Source organism: Hippopotamus amphibius, chromosome 3 (assembly GCF_030028045.1).
Source record: "Hippopotamus amphibius kiboko isolate mHipAmp2 chromosome 3, mHipAmp2.hap2, whole genome shotgun sequence".
Taxonomy (NCBI): Eukaryota; Metazoa; Chordata; class Mammalia; order Artiodactyla; family Hippopotamidae; genus Hippopotamus; species Hippopotamus amphibius.
Window position 1 is genome coordinate 41,456,703 of NC_080188.1, and position 24,812 is coordinate 41,481,514.

At 35.8% G+C, this 24,812-nt stretch overlaps 1 protein-coding gene across 3 annotated transcripts in view; it reads right to left on the bottom strand.

The window, feature by feature from the left end:
- LOC130850292 (transmembrane protease serine 11E-like) overlaps window positions 1-22,732 on the bottom strand; it is a 39,268-nt gene extending 16,536 nt beyond the window's left edge. For 2 of the 3 annotated variants that reach the window (XM_057729730.1, XM_057729729.1), the window contains exons 1-5: window positions 22,610-22,680; window positions 20,477-20,629; window positions 6,862-6,986; window positions 3,250-3,371; window positions 1,042-1,109 (exon numbers count right to left, since the gene is read on the bottom strand). In XM_057729730.1, the coding sequence (XP_057585713.1) occupies window positions 1,042-1,109; window positions 3,250-3,371; window positions 6,862-6,986; window positions 20,477-20,526 (365 nt within the window). In that variant the 5' untranslated portion in view covers window positions 20,527-20,629; window positions 22,610-22,680. Of the gene's footprint in view, window positions 1-1,041; window positions 1,110-3,249; window positions 3,372-6,861; window positions 6,987-20,476; window positions 20,630-22,609 lie in introns of all 3 variants that reach the window. The other variant, XM_057729731.1, reaches the window with a different exon arrangement.
- Between the last annotated feature and the right edge of the window lie 2,080 nt (window positions 22,733-24,812).

Sequence of the window (24,812 nt, forward strand, 5' to 3'; positions counted from 1 at the left end):
AAAGTGATTTGGAAGATAGAATTGGTAGAACTTATTTATAAAGCATAAGGGGCCCAGGAAAGGGAGGAGTGTAGGATGACTTCCAGTTTTCTCATTAGTGTGAGTGGGTTTTCCTAGTTTGAGAATTTTCTGTGCAACCACCGTGTGAAGGTGTGTGTGGGTGGGCATATAGTTGCAGAAGTCAGGACAACAGTTTTGACTGGAAAAAGAAACTTGGATTTCAATAGGATATGAAACCATGATGTGATGGATGAAGTCCCCTTGAGAGAGTGAAAATTTAAGAACTGGAGAAGCAGATAGAGATCCAACAAAAAGTAATATTTCAAACACCAAAAAGTGTGGAATTTTCAGGAGAAAGTGGGCAAAGTAACACTTCAGAGATGTCAACTGAGTAATAGACTGAGAAGTAACTTGGAGTTTTTGTCATTGAAATAATGTTGGAAATAGCTCATTTTATTTTGAAAAATACAAATAATTTGTATTAATACAATACATTATTTAAGACCCTCGTATAGCATTTTTCTCAAAATGTCATGCTCTAGATTCTGTTTATTGATGGTTGTTGATCACATCTGAGATCTTAAATATTTGTAACAAAAACGAGTAGAATGAAAGAAAGGAAAGAAAATTGGTAAGGAGAACCAAGGGGAGAAGAAAAATCTCATCCACTATGTTATTTTACATAGGACACTTACTTGCTATTAAACCAAGGGATGTGGCTTAGGTCCCTATTTGTGCTAATCAAAGTTCCCAAAAAACACACACACACACACACACACAAACAAACAAAAACCAATTCTATAACAAGCCACCAATAACACTTCTGTCCCTTGAAATCATCTTGCAAATGCTTTCTTTTGGATTTAAAGAATGAGTAAGGCACATTGTAACCCATGACTTACACAGAACAGGTACAAAATTAATGTCTGTTGAATTGAATTATATCATATCATTAACACTTCAAACAGTATTTATTACTGACCAGGTTACCTGCTTTAGCTTTAAATTATATTCAGAAGTCAGCATTTTAGATCTACATACCTGAACCTGATAATGTGAGACTTGACAAATTCTCGCCTCAGTGAAGATTTATGAAATGCATTGTTCACCTGTTCCAAAAATATTCAAAATACATCAGCAAGGATAATTTTCTGAAATTCTGCAAGTTGATTCAAAGCTTAAAAATATTTTTTTAAAAGCTTAAAAACAAAACACATTGATGGACATTTCACAATATGCTGAACTTGAGGATCAGTGATTTCAACTGAACTCTGCCTTAGGAATGACGGGAGCTGGGGAACCATAGTAGAGGGGCCAGGAGTGACATCTGCTGTGCTACACTCAGAAAGAGACAAAAGAGAGTAAACAGACTGGGTTTTGAAAAGTAAGAGTAATCATTCACACCATGAGATACAGACTTTTACTGTAGGATAAACAAAGGAAATGAAAAAACGCTGGCAAGTAGTAGGTCATATAAACAAGTGCAATCTATGGCCACAGCATCCTGAGCATGATGGATCTCATCTGATCTCAGCAGCTATGCAGGATCAGGCTTGGTTAGTATTTGGAAGGGAGAAATGAATGCATAATGGTATCACATGGTTCTCAAACCTGGTGAAAAAGTTACCAAATATCCTGTCATAATCTGCACCCAAGTTAGCACTCAAGATGCTCTTAGGAAGGCCCAGGTGAACTGGGACACGTAGCCTAATACCTCCTATAAAGTTTACTCTAATTGGGTGGAAGAATGCATTTTGTGGAGATATTTCTTACTACTACAAATAAGAATTCTAGCCAACTTAAATTTTTAAATCAAAAGTCAAGGTAAACACATCAAGTGTTTCTTGTTTTCACTGTGTGGATATTTACTAAACACAGATACTACAAGCTGGTTATTGATTGACAGAAACAACGAGCCTTTTTATTCTTCCTTACATTTGGTTTGACTTCTGAGTCTTCGTGCCCAAAGACAGTTACTTCAATTATGAGACAAATCAGCACAGTTCAAATGAGTTATCTAATGACAGCATTCACTTGGAAATATTTACTTAAAGGTTTATCTTTTTATCAAATAACTTCAAAATTATTAATTTTGAAGAGTATGAGTCCTGTTTATATTCCCATATATTTAAGTCAGTCTGGATCTTATAAAAATTTTAGTGAATGGCACAAAAAACAAGGAAAATAGGTGCTTTACTTGATCTCTTTAGTTCCATTTCCTTTAATATATATTTTAAGGATATATACATATATGGATACACACACACACACACACATATTCTTAAAAAGAGCTTATTTGATATTTCCCTGATTTGGTGTTTACAAGGACAAATACAGCCAGGATTTGACTTCCTCCTCAGCAAAGTATCTAAATCCTTAGGCTTCTAGGCTACCAGGCAGTTTCCAGGTGGGCCACTGCCATTCTGTTCTCACTCAGGATATTGGAACTTGAAGATAATTTGGAAACTGTCTAGCCTAGTGCCTTAATTGTCACTTCAGGGAATTTTACCAGAATGATAAAGAGATGTGCCAAATGACACATCACCAGCTAATAAGTGGTACTAGAACTAGGTGTCCCAACTCCTAGTTTAGGGTGCTTTCCATCACATCACTTCACTAACTACCACACAGACTCTCAGGAAAAGTCCAAATCATTCTCTAAGTAGTCTGACAATGATGAGAAGTCATCACCCAGGCCCCTGCTCTTTTGGCCTATACTGTTAAATTTTCCACTATTTAAAATATTTGATTCATTCCTCAAGATGAATGTTGATTCCCTAAGGATAAAGATGAACATCCAAGGGTTTCCTATAGACGTATGTACCAAAAACTTGTCCAAGGTTGGATATTTTTAAATACTAAAACACTTCTCAAGTATGTGTCTGAATAGTTTCAATCTTGTGTCCTTTTGCTAAAGGTCTCTTCTTTAGGAAATCAATGATATAACAACCGTATTTTGGGTCACCCTCACATTCTCAGAATTTCTGGACTCTGCTGATCAATAGTGTAGCACTAGCTAAGGAAGGGTGAGTAGGAGGAACAAAAAGAAATGGCTAAAAGTTTAACCCTGTAAGGCATATTCCTCCAAGTCAGGTACTGTCAGTTTTGCTTTATATCTCTCAGGTAGGGCCTGTCCCCATTTTTCAAAGATACACAAGATCAGTTGAATGGATGTTTGAGAAGCTAGGATACTAAAAATTATGGTAAAGAGTGATAGCAAATGCCCTAGAAGTGGGAAAATATGCTTACCACTGATTCAATTTTCTGGCTCATTTCTGTGAAATTTTTAGAAGCCTCTTTTTCAAAATCACCATATAGTTTGTCACTTGTAAATGGCAATGTGCTATAGTAATTGTAGGTATTCCTTTGATCTATAAGAAAAGAAGTAAAAACTCATCATACTTTTTATCAGAAGTGTGTAAAGCATCATCATTTCCCCATTTGGTAGTTGCTAAACAGACTGAGGCGGGAAAGAATGTCCCACCCAGATCATCATCTCCATCATCCTGCTCTGAGCTTCATGGTCATCTCAAAATAACAGACAACAGCAATCTTCGTCATAAGATTTAGAGCATAAAAACAATATGAAATGCTTGGTGCTACTCTAGGCTAATTAATCATGTGTTATCCATTCCTGAATAAGCCACAAGAAGCAGCAAGTCACGCCATCTGAGCATATAAACAGGAACAGATTCAGAAGCTTCCCAAGAGAAAATGCATTTTTATATTTTAAAAGTAGATTTCTCCCGATTCTGTAAACCACACATCAATTCTGGTCGCAAGGACTTTAGTGTAAGAAAATTTATTTTGGCTAAAGAAGAAGATGAGGGTAGGGATTAAAATGCTAGGAGTTCAGTACATAGAAGTTTAAGGAGCTAGACTTGCCACCCTCCAGAGTCACTACTTAGTTTCACCTGGTCCCTTTCTCACTCTGTTTATTTTCTCCCACCAGCCATAGGAATTGGCTTGTCTGTTTCTTTAGCCAATGTCTCCACTTTCTGCATCCAGTTCAAGCAGCCCATGTTTTTGTCTGCTGAAGAATTAATACAATACAGCTTTTCCTCTACTCTGCTGCACATGAAGCAAGCACCGAACTCAGAAGATGCATTCAATGAGTGTTAATGCTGACTACCTTTTCTGTGAGAGACTCTGTGCCAAGATTAGGAACACAATGGTTGCATATGGTTATAATAGGAAAATGCAGGGTGTCTCACTTAGTCTCAGTTTCCCTCTAGCTTCCTATTCTTTCCCTCACTTGAATGAGGGAATCTAAAAAAAATGGTACAAAACCTATTTGCAAAACAGAAATAGAGTCACAGACGTAGAAAACAAATTTATGGTTACCAAGGGGGAAGTGGGGAGAGGGATGAATTGGGAGATTGGGGTTGACATATATACACTACTATGTATAAAACAGATAACTACTGAGAACCTACTGTATAGCACAGGGAGCTCTACTCAAAGCTCTGTGGTGACCTAAATGGGAAGGAAATCCAGAAAAGAGGGGGTATATGTATAGGTATAACTGATTCACTTTGCTGTACAGCAGAAACTAACACAACTTTGTAAATCAAATATACTCCAATAAAAGTTAATTAAAAAAATAACGTTGGGCCCAAGATTCTGCATTTCTAACAAGTGCCTAGGTGAGGCTGATGTTGCTGATACCTAGCCACATGTTGAATAGTAAGTTTTCTAAAGAGGAGGAGAACAGACTCTTCTACATCTGTAGACCAGGTTTTTTTTTAGTTATTAGACTGACATTTCAAATTGCCATTTATATAGGTTAAAAATGGTCAAATATCAGCAATTTTGTATGCTTCAACCAAAGGAACAACTTATCTATAGTCAATATTTTAATTTGCCTGATAGACTCAAATAGATCACTTGGCGTCAAAACATATTTCCAGTTGCCAGAATTATATGGCATGTGTAGTTGTTGAAAAATATTATCAAGAATGTTAACAGAAAAGTAAGAAAAATAAGGATGAACATGAGTTTGTGGATAATTTTCTAACAGCTTTGTGATTCTGCTGCCTACGATGATGTTCATAATAGATTCACCTGCTATCGTTCAAATCACAGAAGGGACAGAAACAGTCCCAAAGACCACTGGACACAAAAGCTGAACACACAGTTCTATGCTGTCCTGGGCTTTATGCCAAAATAATGGAGTCTGATCACCTCCATCTTTATCTACCTGTTTCTACAATAGATTTGTTTGGTTCAGTTTCATTATCTAGGCATGCCAGCTCCAAAATTCTCATGTGCTCTATCTACTCTGTTCTTCTGTTACATCTCTAAACAGCAGACAGGTCACAAATATGACAATAACATATAACAATCGCTGTTTATTCAGGTGTGCTGTGTGGGCAGTGGACGTTGTGTGTTCCATATTACTCAGCTGATCATCCCAACGACAGGATATACAGGAACAGGTTACTGGAGAAATCGTACCAGGTTTTTATTGTATGCCTATGGGTGAGATTTGGCTTGGGGAAAGGCAAAGGAGAAGTAGTAAGAACATTTTCTCTCACTGAAATAATAACTAGGAATTCCTTGTTAAGTCAGACAAACCAAAATATGCCCCAAGAAAATATCATGGGTATGATTTATTCGTTTTTATCATTCAGTAGTCAATAAATTATCTAATAAGTTCTAGAAATGCAAATGTGAGTAAAACATAGTCCTAGGCATCCATGGAGAGGAATAATGATGCTTACAACATAATGGAATTTAATATATTCAGAACAGAACTGTAGAATTATAAAGTTATTTTAGCTATTCTTTTTATACTAAAAACATGCTCCAGAGAAATTGTCAAAATGCAGATACTCCAAATTCAAAGACCTGTAAATTCTACCCCACACCCCAAAAAAAAAATCTTTGAATACTTATTCCTTAAACTTCCCAGAAATAATCCACCTTGTTTGGGAAATTAACATTGGACTTGTTTCTGCTAGCAGAAGAAAACCAATTTACATATCACCATCTCTCTTTACAGGAAAACAACGTCTGCAAATTCCCAATTAAATTAGAATTGAGCGATTAGCTTTGTTGGTTACAGGGTCTTGAACATCAAAGCATTATCTAGTCACTAAGGGAGATATTAAACCAATAGGTCAAAGTGGAGTCAACTAATTAAAACCTGAGACAGAGTAAGAAGGAAACTTCAGAAAGGCTATTATGCCCTGGTAGAACAGTTTTGAAGTACCCTGGGGAACTTCTAATAACATAGCCGTGTTCAGGGTTCAACTAGCAGGGAGATACCTGATTACCGCAGAGTGAACCTCTTTATAATTAACGTTCTCAGCATTTCCTGTCTTCTTTAATCACTTTTAATATATCCCAAGATGATTTTAAAATAACAAATATAGGCATTTATTCAACAATATATTACTATAAGCATTTTCCGACTTACTAGTATAGAATAGAGCCTACTTCTCTGTGATCCCTGATTGTACAATTTATTGAGCTGTCAGGATTTCAATGAGTTGGAGTGATTTTATATCAAGATGATTGTCCTGTGACCTCAAACAATTCCAAACAGTGGACTCCAGCTTTCCCGTGGTTTTCCCTTAATTAAGACTTGATTATCACTTGTTAATGAATATGAAAACTAGCATGCTATTCCCAGCAGGAAGCATTACGACATCAAAGATGGAAGAAAGAACCCTCCTTGGCTTGTGAGGAATAAATGCATAATGATTTATTATATTATCAAATAAATAATAGCAGGTGGAGAGTTCTTTGTACCAGCTATACAAACGAATGATAGTAAGCCTGAGGCAAATGAAAACAGCAATGGAATCGGGAAACATTTAAGGTAAATCACATGATGCCAGGGCAACCCATACTTACTGTATCTCACATAATGAACGATGAGTCCAATGCACACTGCCAGGACAATCAGTGATATAAAGGTGATGAGACCAATAACCCAGGGCTTCAAACATGCTCTCTTCCTGGCCCGCACCACAACTGGCCTGAGAAAGAAAGCAAACAGATGGACTATATTACAGTGCACACCGCACCCACTCCTTAGGTAAAGCAGATATTCCTGGGGAATTAATTCAGGACACTCAGAAGGAAGAGTACTGTTTTGGTTTAAAACACACCCTAATGCCTGGCTGCCGAAGCCATTCCTGGCTCTGGTTGTCTGAGCTTAGGCAGGTAATTTGACTTCTCTGTGCCTCAGTTTCCCCATTCAAAAAATGAAGATGAGAATAATAGTACCAATCTCACAGAATTATTGTAAGGGTTGAATGAATTATTTTATGTAAAGTACCTACAATAGTGCCTAGCATGTAGAAAGTACTATGTAAGAGTTAGCTATGATTTCCTGAGCCGGCCAAGTGCAAGATACTAAGTCAGGCACTGTACAAGCTACAAAAATGTTTAAAGCCTGTTTCCACCATAGAATCTTAAATGGCCTATGATATATGTTACAGCTTGAACCATATTAGGTTCCAGGCAAAGTTTCTAATTCTATTTTCCTACTATTTTTCTGAAACAAACTTAGAGGATACACATAAGAGATAACCAAAGGTCTCTTCTAAAGAACCTGAATGTTTGAGCTAACATTTACCTCTAAACTTCAGCAAAGCTGCAGGAAATCCCTCCTGCATGAAACTTCCTCAATCTCTCCTATTTGTTCCGCCTTCAAAAATACACGTTACTGAAAAATGTTGATCAACCTGATTTTTGTTTGATTAGTAAAGTTGCCATTCCCTTGTGTTACAATAGGTGCTAAATAAACTCAAAAGTTAAAGAAAATGAAATAAGTCAGAGTTGGCCAAGTTGTTTAAATATGATGCTGTTAATCTAAGTTTCTTGAGGTATTTATCATGTTGGTAGAATAAAGGCATGCATTCTTATCTCCAGAGCATCTGGTACTTGAGAACTGAAGGAAAGGGCAGTGTTATCCTGAAGGAGCACCTGGGGTTGCTTCAGAATAAAGAGAATTTCAAGTCCAGCTCTTTCCTTACCAGTTTGGCAAGTTATTTAGACTCTGAACTAAGTTTGTCCATCTGTGGATAAAGGACAGGCTACCCATTCTGTCTAAAGCATATGGTTGACTGTAGGGCCCAGAATGAGATCATTCTGTGAAAACTTCTTAGAAACTGTGAAGCATTTCACAATAAATAATTGTTACAGAGATCAAGGGAGCTCCTTTTCTGGTGATACAGGACCAGGAAGTGATATAGTAATCATTCTGGTCCCTGGCACACCATCATCCCATCTTGGCTCTGTCTCAATATCCTGTTTGGTGGGAACACTGTTGCAGAAGTGAACAGTGTCATCACTACATGACTCTGCCCCTACTGAAGTCACTGGTATGTAGTGGAAGACTCCAGAGTTTCTGCTTGGTCTCCTCCCTTTTTCTGTGATTTCCCCATGGGGCTGTAGCCAAGGAAACATTATCTTTCCCCAATCTCTTCCATCTCCAGTTCTCCCTTGAGTGGGATTCCAAACACCTGTTCCTAGAATGGCAATTACTGCAATCTAAAAAGACTTCTCCACTAATCTGCTGCATATTTCTTATGTGAAATGTGCCTAAGAAGTTTATAAACTGATTCCTGTTCCTTCATCCCTGAATGCTTGCTATTCACTTGTCGCAGAAGAAAGGAGATGCATATAGCAGACGTAAGCAAAACTGTGGAGGGAAAATGGGGAGGGAAGGGCTTCTCAACTAATTTTAACACATGCCAAATGAAGAATTTGAATTTGTAATTATAGGAAACAATTGATGTTGATCTAATTGTCAAAAGAATATGTAAAATTGTGAAATATAAGGCAGAAGTTCTATTTAGTCTACAATAACTTTTAATCAAGACCGAAAATTAAAACAATGCAGACATTAATTTGATGAGGTAGAGCTACCTGTATTAACATGCAAAAGGTCAATGATATATTTTAATGAAAAAGAGTTGCAGACTAATATGCATCCTATGTCCCAGTTTTTGTAAATAATAAAACTATATTTGTGTGTGCATAGCGAAGTATATAGACACACAAAATTTGTAACAGTAAGAAGTGGAATAACAGAAGTAAGAGAGCAACTTCAATTTTTAATTTATGTACTTTTTTGTGTTATGATGAATTTTTTTAAAAAAGAAACATTATGGCTTTTGAATTAAACGAGAGAGAGAGAGTAACAAGGACAATTATACATGTCTTATCATGAAGTTCTTATCACTATCTTGTTCAAGGTACTGCTGGGTCTTCTTTTCCTGCCTCCCACCTTTCAAAACTATTTTAGTGATGCTCTGTCTTTGGTGGCTTTGAGGGAGATAATGGGATAGTATGGAGTAAAGAAAAAAGAGACTCCATCAAAAACGCTTTGAATAAACAAGACTATGTTTCTGATTCTGACCATCAACTTATTGTATAGTGTGGCAGCAGCAGGTTCAATTCTCTCCCTTACTTTCTCCTTGTGAAAAACAAGGATAAGAATTCCATACCATTTTCTAACTTGATGAGTTCTTAGAGATAAAAATGATGAGGTATTTTATTACTTTGAGCTGCCAAGTAGAAAGTCATTGTACAAATAGTAAGGACTATTATTATTATATCATTATTTTATTTATTAATAATAATAGTAATGACCATATTACTGAGATTTTGCCATTTGAAACATTATCTCTTCCCTTCCCAGTCTGTATGACATTGCTTTGCAAACTAATTCACCCTATTTCTTTTTTTTAAATTAATTAATTTATTTATTGGCTACGTTGGGTCTTCATTGCTGCACACGGGCTTTCTCTAGTTGCTGCGAGTGGGGGCTACTCTTCATTGTGGTGCGCGGGCTCCTCATTGTAGTGGCTTCTCTTGTTGTGGAGCACGGGCCCTAGGCACGCGGGCCTCAATAATTGTGGCACGTGGGCTCAGTAGTTGTGGCTCATGGGCTCTAGAGCACAGGCTCAATAGTTGTGGCACACAGGCTTTGTTACTCCACAGCATGTGGGATCTTCCTGGACCAGGCCTCAAATCCATGTCCCCTGCATTGGCAGGTGGATGCTTAACCACTGAGTCACCTATGAGGTCCCTGCCCTGTTTCTTAATTATTTTTTTTGTTTGCTCTCTCAGCAAGTGATTCCATACTGAATTGCTCTAAATTAAATGTAGTAGAAGTGTGCTCAAAAAAATTTAGCAAAATGGAGGAATAAATCTATTTTACATATCAACAGACACTTATGTAACTAATCCCTTCCTGGACATAAACCCTCGTCCAATCATTATTGAGGCCTGTTGAAACTTATATGACCCTCCTCATGTAAAACCACCTTCAGCCAGACTAGATAAATTCTAATAGCTTCAGTGGTGTCAAATTTCTTTCTTTCTATTATTTTTTTTTTGATTGAGGACACGTGTAATTAGACAGTGAATGTAGCAGGTGAATGTAGCAGTTAAAACATGGGTATATTTTTATAAGCCCCAAATTGCCAGAAGACAAGTCCAGAGGTACATTATTATTATCACTTCTTAATGTGGTTTTTTTTTCTAGAATAGTATAAAAAAGAAAAGCAGCAGCAGCAACAACAAAAAGGGGAGGGGGAAAAGGTACTACCACAAATAAACCTCATGGCAAGCACTGGAGAACCATAAGTCAAGGCTCACAGTGCTTCCGAGGAAAGTTTACCAGAACAAACGCCTACCTAACACCACCATCGTGGACTGATTAATAGTGGATGTCCAACTCGTCACCCATTCTCTGTAATGGTAAGCAGTGCTGATATTCTTAGCTGGAATGTTTCACCATCTCAGTCCAGCCAAGCTGTTTTGAATGACAATGTCCACAATATCTGTAAAGGTGGTGATCCTAATGAATTATTAACTACGTAAGCCAGAGGTCAGCAAAGGTTTTGATGAAGGTCCAGATAGTAACTATTTTAGATTTTCTGGACCACACACGCCCTATTGCAACTAGTCAGTGCTGCCATTGTAGTGCAGAAATAGCCACAGATAATACATACATAAATGAACGTGGCTGTGTTTCAATAAAATTTCATTTTTGTATAGTGAAACTTGAATTTTGTATAATTTTCACCTGTCATGAAATATTTTTTCTTTCGATTTGTTTCAACCATTTAGAAAGTATAAAAATCATTCTTAGCTCCAGCACTGTACAAAAACCAGATTTGGCCCTTGGGCCATAGTTTACTGATGGCTGACATAAGCAATAGCCTACAAGTCAACGCTATTTGTGTTGGGAAGTTATAATATCTTTTCATTTTTTCATCTCAACTGCATGGCAAATCTAATTGTGTGTCTCCAATACTATTACTACTGACCTTGTTCTGACAGTTCTCTCTAAAACTCATCCTACAGCTTGATAATAGGTTTCTTGTCTGCCCCCTCAATCTCTGAATCATTGTCCATCACAGTATGCTGTCTTTCTGGAAATGATAGAGTGAAACCCAAGTTGGCCTCAGTTAGCCTGGCATTTCCCCCTCTTCCCCATGAGCTTGCTAGCTCTTTGCCTTTGCTCCTGCTACCTCCTATGTGGAGTAACTTAGATTCTGTACTTTGCTTGCATCATAAAAGCCTCTGTGTATTTAAGAGCTAGTCCAAAAAAGTTCCCTCTACTTCAGTAAATTCTAGTCACCCCTAAGTATCACATCAGAATATACGTTTTCAGCTTCTTGGGGATAATGTCTGCACCTTATTTATCTCTTTATTCTCTGACCACTCCAATGATCAAGATATAGTCACAGAAGGAACTGAATTGAAGTTGATTAAGCCAAATTGAACTGACCATTTGTCAGTACCACAATTTGGGTTTCAATCTCTCTCAAAGCACTTCTGGTCTGCCTTAGTCTTAGAAAAGAAACTGGGAATATTGCACACAAGAAAAGACTGGTCAGGCATTGTGAAGAATAATTACTATTTAAGTAAAGCCTGATTTCCATAAAACACTTTATATAATAATCAAGCTTTGTGGTTAATATGTCTATTTCACCTGTTTAAAATATATGATTTTCCAACTGTGATTTTATCTATCTACTGTGAAGTGTTACCATAATACAGAAAGTGATAAAAGAAAATAAGGAGACATTAATTTCAGGAGACACTTATTATGTGTGGTCATTGAATGCCTGTATATAATTACAATATCCAAACAAAAGCATAAGGAAAGATGCCACAATGAAGTAACAGTGTAGTACCTTATGACATTAGTAATTCCCTAAGTCAGTGCTTAAGTTTTGAAATATCAATTAATATATATTCAGTTTTTATTGTATATTTGGCACTGGCTCATTTCTTTATCTCATAGATTGTGCCTGCTTGTCTTATTCACACAAATACTTCAGATGCTTTGTCCTTTGTAGAAGACTTGTATCAGCAGGCTTTGGTGAGATTTTCAATCTTATAAGATTAGAGTCTTATTATAGTCTAGAACAAGACTATAAAATATCCAGGGTGGAACTAAAATTTTGAATACATGTGCATGGATCATATGTGTTCATTGCTATGTTTTTTAAAGAAATACAAATGAATTACTCCTTGTAAAATTACAAATAACATATTTCTGTTGTGTCTATTGTTATACAAACATACCTGTAAAGTGTCTGATAGCATCAGCCAGGCCTTGGACTGAATTATGTGTGCATTACCTACAATAATAACTATGAATAGTTCTCAGAGAGAAGTTACAACTCTAACAAGGTGGTAGTCTAATTACCAGACAACTGTTTCCATTTTCTTTTTATAGCACCAAGACAAATGGTGGGAAACATTATTTTTATTATAAATGTTTTTATTTATATTCTACCTTGTTCTAGACTGATTTAAGTAGCTTCTAAAGATATATATTTACATTTATATAATTATTAAATTATATATAGTGTTAAATTGCATTTACATATATGGTATTGAATTAAACTTAGAGATGCAAGAATAAAGCAAAACATAAGTGAAAACACAAAATGAGAATAGTACTAAAACTACATATCATAATTCCCATCTAGATATTTCCTTAAGTCAGACCACAAAGTTTGCAGCTTTCTAGCAGCCAACTCAAAAAAAAAAAAACAAACAAAACAAAGAAAACAAGTGAACCCTATTCAGGTACATTCTTCATGGCATGCATAAGGTAAAAACTGAGCAATTATTTGGCCACAGTACAATTCTTTCAGATTCTAATAAAAAGAATACTGTGTAATGTCATGAACTATATTCTCCACAATAGCCTTAGCATAGAAACAAAAATCAGCTTTATAATGCTCTTAGTATGCCCCTCAATGCGGGCAAATGATACTAATTACTATTCAGTAAAAGCAATTTTATGTGGGGGGAGTAGTGTGAAATTATTTATACTAAGCTGTAAGATAATTTCTTAAAATATCTGACAACACTTCACTAATTATTGAAATGGCTCCATGTGGCATTTTCGCAGTATAAAGTACCTAAAAGTTATTGAAATCATAGACATAAAAATATAGTATTACTTAGTACAATAGTAAGTTTTTAATAAGCATAGCATTACTTAGTGCAATAGTAAGTTTTTTAATAAATATTGGGAATGGCAGAAAACTCTACCACTAACTGTTAACTTAGGCAAAACCCATAGCTTAACATTCTTATATTTAACCAACCATAAAATGCAAGTGATAATATCTTTCCTCCCACCTACTTTAAAAGGAATTTGTGATTACCCATATGATATCATCAGACTTTTTTTGGACATGTGTATTATATACGTATAAATGACAATTCAATGGTAATGAATGTCTCTGATCTCCACTGTGTTATCATCCAGCTCTTTATTACTTTCCCAGCCAGATACGGTGCAGCACAAGAAACTACAAACTGAGATTTAGGTTGGTGTTCTGCCTGACCTCTAGAAATTTACAGTCACAGATAGATGGGGTGCAAAAAATTTAAAGATATTATTAAGTAATTAGGTATGGATCTACAGACTTATAAAGTGAGCTACTTTAACCCTTAATTACACTAACATCTTTGCTTTATTTTCTTCAAACTCTTTGCAGTTCAAGACAATAAGTCAAAACGATCTGAATAAGCAATTTTAAAAGCAGCAGTTTCCCACAGAAATGTTGACAAGAGACACTATTGCAGCCAGTCGTAGGGAATTGTATGCAGGTTAAAATGTGGAAGAGGGCTTCCTTGGTGGCACAGTGGTTAAGAATCCACCTGCCAATGCAGGGGACATGGGTTCGATCCCTGGTCTGGGAAGATCCCACATGCCACGGAGCAATTATGCCCATGTGCCACAACTACTGAAGCCCGTGCACCTAGAGCCTGTGCTCCACAACAAGAGAAGCCCCCACAATAAGGAGCCTGCGCACCACAATGAAGAGTAGCCCCCGCTCACCACAACTAGAGAAAACCTGTGCACAGCAAGGAAGACCCAATACAGCCAATAAATAAATAAGTAAATTTTAAAAAAAATTTTTAAAATGTGCAAGAAAAATAAGCATTAACAGGGAGTGTATGAATGTGTATCAGAGGAAAAATGTTTTGACAAGTGTATCAGAAGGAAAAATGGTTGAGAAACCTGATCTAGAGACACTCTTGAAGCTGCTATGTACAGCGCTGATTTTCAGAAACTTTTTGTAACATTAAATGTCTTCCTACCAAATCTTTCTCATGACTTTGTCTAGATGCCTCCTATGAAAGTTGCATGATATAGTGGAAATAACTCTGAACTGGAAGACCAGTGACCTGTGTCTCTGTTTTAGAGCTTTTATTTAAAGACTAAATCCTTTCATCTGAGTCCTAAGTTTCTCAGATGAGAAATCTGAGAGCATATTCAACATCACAGAATTTCCAGCATCCTGTAACTCCCAACTTACATGATGTTTCATGTGCTCTCATTTTCTATTTTTTCATTTTTTATTAGTTATCTATTTTATACATATTAGTGTATATATGCTATCCCCAATCTCCCAATCATTTTTTTAATTTGTTAGAAAAAGAGAATTTTAATTGATCTAGATGCTCTTTACTTTCTACCAAAGCTAGTGTTCTATACTTCAAATAACCTGAAAATGCTCAACATTATTGTAATTAAAATACAGCATTTTTTAAAGCAATCAACTTTAACATAACTTTTCATGTGTCATTTTTCTGATGGCTACATGCCAGTTCATTTGGAATGGTCAGATTAAGGGTCTGCAAGTCATTTGAAATAATCCAAGTTTCATATGAGGAAGTAATAAAGTTTCTTGACTACTTGTATCCTAAGCCAATTTTAAAATTCCTAGACATGTAAAATTGCATTTTGTGCAAGCCACTGATGGGCCTTAAAATTGGAATGTGCCAGTTGGAACATGTGCTAAGACTGTGTGGTGTCCTCCTGGTTGCTGTCTCCCTGGCAAGCATTGTAAGTCATACACAAAGAATCCCTCAGATAATCTAGAAATTTCTGTATGTAATAAAACCCTATCTGAATTAATTTGGCAATGAGGGACAACTGGAAAATGTATGGATTCTGTTAATGTTCATATTATTCTTCCAAAGGTGGGATTTCTTGATTAATGAATTTCCTGCCCCAATTGCTGACCGATAATATAATGGAAGTACTGAGTCTTAACTTTCAGATGGAACACAAATTTGTGAAATTGATCATTATGTATTTACCTTAACTTAATTAATACTTTAATATACTGGTATTTTAATAATAACACAGTGAAATATGCTCAGATTCATACTAGAATAAGGTAGAATTTACTGTGCAAATTAATACCATAAAATGATAAGAAAAGCATTATTTTATCCAAAAGAACTAAATATTTTCAGTCACTAATGTCCATGGCTTTAATTCATATCTAAATGCTGATGACCACCAAATCTATAAATGCGGATCACTCATCTAAACTTCAGACCCATATATCCATCTGCCTACTGTTCATCACGACAGGATATACCTCTCATCATTCAAACTAAGCATGTGTGTGCTAGAAACTCAAAGGTGCCTATCCCAAATATTTTCTTTAATAATAGAATCTTTGATTTCTGGTTAAGCATATGGCCCCCTGGAAAGTAAAATAATGTCCCTTATTTATGAGTCTCACTATGAATATAAGTTCTGAGCAATGGAGTCTCTATTCCAGTGGGCAGCATCCTGATACGCTGGTTGGAGCTCAGGCAACCATGCTGAACCATGGTTGGGAGGATATATGTTCATGTTGATGGGGAAGCACAGCAGTAGAGGCCTAGATTCCTAATTACTTGGTGAATCTCCCTGTGAGCCCTTACCTGCTATCTCCAAACTTGTTTTACGTTAAACTGAAATAAAATGACATTTTATGTAAGCCTCTTTATCCTTAGTCACTCATAGCTAAACGGATACTATTCTAATATACAAAACAGATCAGTTGCAATCAAGGTAAATTGTGATTTTTTAATGTAATTATCTTTGGGAAAAGAGGACATTCAAGATATGTATTTACTAATTATCTTGCGAGTTTTGGATATGAGGAATACATAAAATATTTTTGCTTAATATTCTCTGGCCCTAGAATTTTGAGATATAAGTAATAAATCTGATACTAATAAATAAGGAAACCAAGTTTCCATCAAGGATCTCATTGTAACAAGTTCTAAGACTTTAAGCAAAAGGCTTCTGTTTTCTTGCTTAGTGGATATAGGTCTGGGTTTTGGTGGCAAATAGCCTGGGTTTAGCCCCAGCTCTACCTCTCACTATCTAGATGGCTCAAAGCAAGTTACTCACTCCCTCTAAGTCTACATTTCCCATCCCATTAATGGGGATAATGATAGAACCTAACTATAGGGTTCTTTTAAGTGCTAAATGAAATAACACTTATAGAGCAATTGGCATCGTGCCAAGTTCACAGTACATGCTCAACACACGTTGGCTTTGTCATTATTCTTCCTTCATAATGAGGAATTAATTTGTTTTCGAAACAGGTTGAAAAATCCCTCAAATTAACTCATGTGGGATAGAAGAAGATGGAGCAGGTGAGGCTCTCAAGCCTTAGTCCCACTCCACCTGTAGCAACACTGCTCCACGCAGCAGGGGTTCCCATTAGCCTTATGTGTGAAAGGGATTCAACTGGTAAAGAAAATGTGTAAAACTACTCATCTTTGGACCTGTCTAGCTCTAAGAATCTACAAATCAAGCCAATGGTCAGCCATGAAGTGTACAGTTTAGTGCAAGGATTTAGAACTCTACCTAAGAAGCCCAAATCTAGCTTTGCTGTTGAATCCAGTAATATATATGCAAGTGCTTAGTTATGACTTGAATGTATTATAAGGTTTGAAAGATTGGTTTGAAATATTTTAGATGTATTATGTATTATCTTCGGTATTTTCTGGACTAGGAAAGTTGAGACACAAGGGTTAAGCTACTTGTTTAAAGAGCAAGGAAAGTTATCTATGCTTAACCAAGGGAGCACTTGTGATTCCAGGGATCACGGTGTGGTGGAGGCAGCAGGCAGTATTAGAAAGTTCAGGACCAGAGGTAGAAATGTAGGTTCAAACTCCAGTTCTACCAATCACTTATTCAGAGATTTGGAAGTCTCAGTCTTCCTAATCTTTGGTTTTCCTCTCTGCAAAATCATGGTAATATTAAAATTGTCTGCCTCATAGTTGTTGATAGGTATAAAATAAGAATATCTGTTGGGCCTGGTGTACCCCCAAAAAAATTAAAAATTAAAAATTAAAAAAAAAAAAAAAAAGAATATCTGTTGGGGGACTTCCCTGGTGGTCCAGTGGCTAAGCCTCTGTGCTTGCAATGCAAGGGGCCCAGGTCTGATCCCTGATCAGTGAACTAGATCTCGCATGCATGCTGCAACTAAGAGTTCACATGCCACAACTAAAGATCCTGCACTGGCAACAAATATCCCACGTGCTGCAACTAAGACCTGGCACAACTAAATAAATAAATATTAAAAAAAAACTTAAAAAAATATAGGTTGGAATTATGTGTAAAGAACATACATACATATGTATATACATATATATCCTACTGTATGTACCCTCTGAATTTTAAAAGTCCATATATTTCTACACAAATTCAAACGGTAACAGTAACAATAATATTTCCTGGGTCAGGTAAACACCTGTGTTACCTAACTCTTCTACTTGACAACATAGGACTCAGTACACAGGTGAACTGGGAGAAAAGATTCAGTCTTTAGTATTGACTGACTCACCCATTCCTGTGACCACATGCAAATTACCTAAACTGTAGTATCCCTTAATTTACAGAACGCAGACAGAGATGCTTCCTGTCTACCAGTCTCGGAGGTCTACTTAGAAGACCATACATTGAACAATAACATTGTTCCTTGTAAATATAACTTTTATATCTTTTAAGACAAATCAGCATAGCAGTAATACCACCTAGGTAGATAAAGGAGACATTGTGGGGATGGTATAACATTGTGATTAAAAACATAGGTTTGGAGTAAGATAGACCTAGGTTAATTCCCAGTCCTGTCATTCATCATCTCTGGGCAAGTACTGTTATGTGTCTGAGCCTCAGTTTCCTTATCTGTAAAATGGGTATAATAGTATATCCATAGTTTGTCATAAAAATTAAATGCTCATGATATTTTAGAACAGTATTTGGCAGGCAGTACTTGTGAAACAAATGATAGCAATTATTATTTTGTTCTACACGGACTCATAGCTCAACTTTAAACAGAGTGCTAAATCTGTCTGTATCTGCTCTTGCAACTTCAAAAAAAAGATATCATCTGACATTTTCAGATGAAAGGTTGAAAGTTTGCAAGATAGAATTTAATGGTGACTGTATGATACTTTGGATTCCTCTAAGCTTATTTCTACCATCTCAGAGTTACTATTCTAAAAATCTCAGAAATTGCTCAACCATGCAAGCCATGTATGTACCTGGGAGAAGGTTGGGCTTGCAGGTTCTGGCATGACCTGGTATCTCTGCAGCCCGTTTTTCTTTCTCAACCTCTTAAAACTTTCCTACCCTCTAATCCACTCATTTTAAACCTATCAACTGTGCTTGAAACCATAAGACCATTCTTCACAATTCTCATCCATCATCTTCGATGAGAATATTTCCAAAAGAGCGTGCTTTGAGATGTACCTAGTGGAGTTCCTCTAAACTCTAACCCTGACAAAGCCGTGAAACACAGACAGAGCACCCATTTCTCCACCACCTTAGAAGACCTGCTCCACAACTGCCCAGTCGCCCCATCTTCAAGCACAAAAGCATCAGGCCTACTTATAAATCTCAGTGCTGACAAGGAAGCACATGATGTTGCTTTTTTTCTTGAATGTTTCTGTTTATTCCCTTATTATATTGAAGCAATGATATTTTTGGAGGAAAGCAGACAATAATGAAAAAATAACAAAGGTTCACTAGACGGTTATAGTTATTACAGACTGATGAATTCCTTCCATGAAATGCTTCACTAACATGAACTTGATTTTCACACAATAGAAAATGTTGCAATCTTTTTTAGAAAACAGTGATGATATAATTGAAGTGCTACACTCTCAGTCACTGCTCAGCTTTGAGATAGAGTGAAAAAGTTAGGTTATGTTCTTATCTTGTTTAAATACAGAGACAGTTTTAAGAAAATTAAATAAGGGCAGTCTGTGCATTCTTCAAAACATTTCTAAAGACCTGTCAATGAAAGTAAAATTCTACCACCACCTTTCCTCCTTCAGCTTATACGTGCATTCTTTCATGTTAACCTGTATTGACCTGTTTCTTTGCCTATACATTATATAAACAAGTATGCCTACACATACATACACATTTTCTCCGTGTGTGTGTATGCATGTGTACATGTTTTCTATTTCTCTGTTAGAGGGCAAACTTTCCAAAGACTCTTCTTTTAGCTTCCCACACATGATAGTGTGTCACAGTAGAAAGAACATAGACTTTAGAGCCAGAAATGTCACAGATGTAGGGAGCAAACAGATGGACACCAAAGGGGGAAAGTGGGGGGGGGGGGGGTGGTTTGGGGGTGGGATGAATTGGGAGATTGAGATTGCCATATGTACATTACTAATAAGAAAAAAAATCAAATTTTACACTTTAAATATATGCAGTTTATTGTCTGTCAATTATATCTCAATAAAAGTCCTTAAAAAATAAAAAAATAAAATAAAAACTGCTAAAAAAATTTTGCATTGCAATTTTCCCCTATAAACAAACAGATTTTTAATCCAAATAAGACCACCTTCCCTGTCTGACACAAACTACCCAAATTATGTCTGTATCCTCCCTTCAGTTTTCCATACATTCTGAAATTATCCTCTCTTCCTTAATCATCACTGTGTTGCATAAATGACTACTCTTCTCCCTCGGAGAAAAAGGTAAACTGTGAGAGAACACCTCCCATTAAGATATAATTATACCAATTTAAATAAAACAAAGGGCTACCACTTTAAAAGCTGACCTATATCATTTCTGCTTTAATGTCCATCTTGCAAGTTCCTTCCTTTTTATGGCTTAGTACTGTATTAGTTCTTCTCAAACTTTGTAGTAAATAAGAATTACCTTGTGTAACTGTTAAAAATGTGATTTCCATGCCTCAACCAGAGATTCATGGGAACTTCTTGGATGAGAACTGGACTTTTCTGTTTTTAATAAGCATCTAGTGAATCTAATGGAGGGGGTCCATGGGTCACATGTTGAGAGATAATGCTTACCCTAAGGAGTAAAAATTAAAGTTATCCATTTTGTTTCATTTGAATATTACTCAGTTTACCTTCATCTATCTGAACATGTATAGATATTAATATCTATAAACTTGGTCTGCTGTGAGTGGGTGCTGGTGAATACAGTTGGCAGACATGCCCATCAATAATAAATATATTTAGTAAATATATTCTTCTCTTCCCAAATCTCTTCCCTATGAACTTATACCTGAAAAAGTGTTTTTTAACCTTCTGTTGTATGTGTTTTTATAAAATTAATGTGTTGATTTCTTCATGCTCAAAGAACAGTATAAAATCAGAGTTTGGAGAAAATGATAGCATCTGAAGAGTAATGTTTACCTGGTCCAAATTTCTTCTAACCTTTAAATTCTAAAATAGAGGTTTTCATTTAGAACAGGTGAAGTGAGGAAGGGGCTATTAGTAATTTGGTTAAAAAGGAAGAAGCATGCCATTAGATAAAACTCTCCACCTGTTTCTGATATGTCTTCCCAGTTATGAACCAATGGCCTTAAAAAGAAATTGTCTGTATATTTCAATATACCTCTTTCTTCAAAGCATTCTTATTGGTACAGTTATTCCAGCAAATGTGCATAATAAATTTAAACCCTTTTCACTCTAGCCCATTCTCTGAACATCTCGTAGGCTGATCAAAAAATAGATATGCTCTACTTTGTATACAATTTTTAGATCAGGAAGGAGTTTTTTATTTGTTTATTTTTCCTTGAGAGGTATCTTCCATATACTCTGAAGCAGGACTGAAAACATCTTTTGCTTCAAATTAGAGACTATACTCAGAAAAATTCATTCCAATACCCCACATTATAACACAACTACACAAATTCCACACTCACTCAGATCTAACATAGACAAAGCCTGAAATCAATTTAGAATCTTGAGTTTGATAGAAATTATATGTTTAAATAAAATATATAAAAGCACTGTTTTCTATAGTAATATTCTTAAAGATAATGCAGGTAAAAAGAGTAGGACACAAAACCATCACAGGTTATAAAGAAGTACTTGCAGAAGGCAAGAAGCCTTGAAAACTCTGATTTAATTTGTGATATCTGTAGCTCTTAGTTGATTCATCAACAAATGCAGAGTATTAAACTTCTCATAACAACTATGTGGAACTTTCTTCCTATCAACGACAGAGCCTGAGTCCTTTTCACTGTTAAGTTTGCATTAGAAGTTTTATACTTTTCAAACTGTTTTCTTCTCAAAGCAGAAATTAATTAAAAAAATATGTCAATATCTCAGAGAAAATAAATTTTTAATATGAAGATAAAATTATTTTCAGAGACCAAACTAGTACACTGAAACCTTGTTACTGTTTAGTCTCTAACTTTTAAAGAAAAAACCTCAAAATAATTATAACTTCTTTATTAGAGAAGTTGACTGTGGCCAAGGACATCATTGGATTTATTTTAAAAATCCAACTATAATAATTTTATCACATTGTCTTCTTAAATTGTTTCTTGTTACTTTAAAACATAAATAATTTTTTTAATTTATACTATTTATTTACAGAAAGAAGTGTAAGTTTGAACTTCATGGTTTTAGATTGCCTTCTCATGTATAATTTTAATTGAGTATTAAATATAATATATAATATAATATATAACATAACATACCTTAAGACAAATAAAACCCAAGCTAAAACACATTCTATTTTTTCTTGAAACAAAACAAAACAAACTGAAAGACAGTTGTCAAATACCATGTACCTTTATCTTTTGTTGAGCTCTTCTGAAAATACATAGAAAACCATTTGGGATGGGACACAAGAGGACATGCAACACTAGTATGGAAAGAAGAAAAATCTATTTCTTGACATAATTTCATGTTAAATATCAAAAGTATTTTTCCACATCAAGCAAATAGTAAATTGGAGGTCTACACGTTCCTTGGTGTGGTTCATGCCATTTTAAATAAGTTAACTTAAGACAAAGGACAAGAAAAGAGAACTCACCGATACATTGCTGACCGGCAAGGAGGTGTCCTGTGGAGACCGAGGTCTGCAATAAAGTGTGTGTATCCAGGCTATATCAGCAACTTTGTGGGTTAGATTGAGGTGAAGAAGGAAGTCACTGATGATCTAACTAGAACCAGTCTGACAGGTCTTGGCTACTGTGATGGGAACTGTGTGACTAGTAAGACAAAGTCAAATTTTACAGGGAGCCAGAGAACATGAACAATACAAGCACTTTCTAGGAGTAAGAACTTAAAAATTATTGTCTTCTGATTATAATAATTTATGTGTCAATATAAACCAGATTTTTTAAAATAAAAGTCAAATGTTTAAATCTAGAAAAAAATTTTAAAATCTTGCTCAGCCTCCTCATATTTCTAATGAAGCAGCTGAGGTTTAATTAAGTATATAGGACTAACACCTTTTTTTTAACTGATCAGACATACTTTCCACTCTACCATGCATATAGTAAATGTTTTACTTTGGTATTTACTATAAAAGTCAGCTGTTGAAAATATAGTAGAGATTAGAAAAGCATTAATATCTCAAAATTTTGTGCCACCATCCTTCTAGAAAGTCAAGTAGTTTGCAAATATTAACCCCCAATTAAGACAGTGTGTTTCTTTGGCTATGATGGAGACAGGCATATCAGCCAACACTGAGTCATTACTATCTTATTTCTGAAAAGATAATAATCTAGTTTTTAAAAATGTGTGCTGACACATGTATATGCAAATATCTGTGTATTTGTGTCAGGTATAATCTTTAAAATGCCTATTCCCCGTAAATTAATTAGGTATTTCTCCTCTGTGCTCTCATGGTGTCATAACACTTAATGTATTGTCCTAGAATTTTTTGTTTATTTGTATCTCCACTCCAATAGACTATGAATTCTTAACAGACAGTAACTTTATTCATAAGACATATGGGCTCTCAAAAATATGCATGGAAAGGAAAGAGAGAATGAAGGAGGAAGGGGTATGTGTGACCAGTCCTAAAAATCACCATAAAGAAGGCAAATGAATACTGTTGAATACGGCTACACATCCATTTAGCCAATGGCTCATCTGAACAGATGTAGAAGTTGGGATCAATAGTGAAGTGTGGAATCAGGTGGTCAAGAATTGGAATCATTCTCTAACAGTAACTCAAGAAACCTCTACATTGGGGTACACTGTACATGAGACTAGAGAGAGCATCACATCTACCCTTTTTATTCTAGCCAAGAAATCACTTAACACTGAAGAGTAGCGTGGATATTTACTTAAAGTATTCAATATATAGTATCAGGTTTCTGTCTACTCACTTGAAAGTACAATTTAGCCAGCAATAAAGAGGAAACAATAATAAAGTAAAAACTTCCAGGTTATGAGATTAATTTGTTCTTGTTATATAGCCTTTAAAAAATGAAACCCTCATTAATGAAATGCTAATACTGGCTTAATATACTATATTCTATTTTGTATAAATATTTTATGAAAATATTGATTATACTCTTGCTTTCAAAGAGAGACAGATCCTTCCTCAGAGTCACTTGATGCCAAGTCTTGTCAGACTCATTTTAACAGAACCTCATGACTTTTTTCTCTACCAAAATCCAAACTCCAAACTCAAATATGGTCCTATGGTCCTGTATACTTAGGTTTATGTATACCTAAAGATGTAGATGCAGAAAATGAGAGCGCTTTCATGAATTTTTTTTGGGGGGGTACACCAAGTTCAATCATCTGTTTTTATACACATATCCCCGTATTCCCTCCCTTCCTTGACTCCCCCCCCACCCTCCCTCGAATGCCCCCCACCCTCCCTGTCCCAGTCCTTTAAGGCATCTTCCATCCTTGAGTTGGACTCCCTTTGTTATACAACAACTTCCCACTGGCTATCTATTTTACAGTTGGTAGTATATATATGTCTGTGCTACTCTCTTGCTTCATCTCAGCTTCCCCTTCACCCCCCGCCCCCTCCCAAACCTCGAGTTCTCCAGTCCATTCTCTGTACCTGTGTCCTTGTTCTTATCACTGAGTTCATCAGTACCATTTTTAGATTCCGTATATGTGAGTTAGCATACAATATTTGTCCTTCTCTTTCTGACTTACTTCACTCTGTATGACAGATTGTAGTTCTATCCACCTCATTACATATAGCTCCATCTCATCCCTTTTTATAGCTGAGTAATATTCCATTGTGTATATATGCCACATCT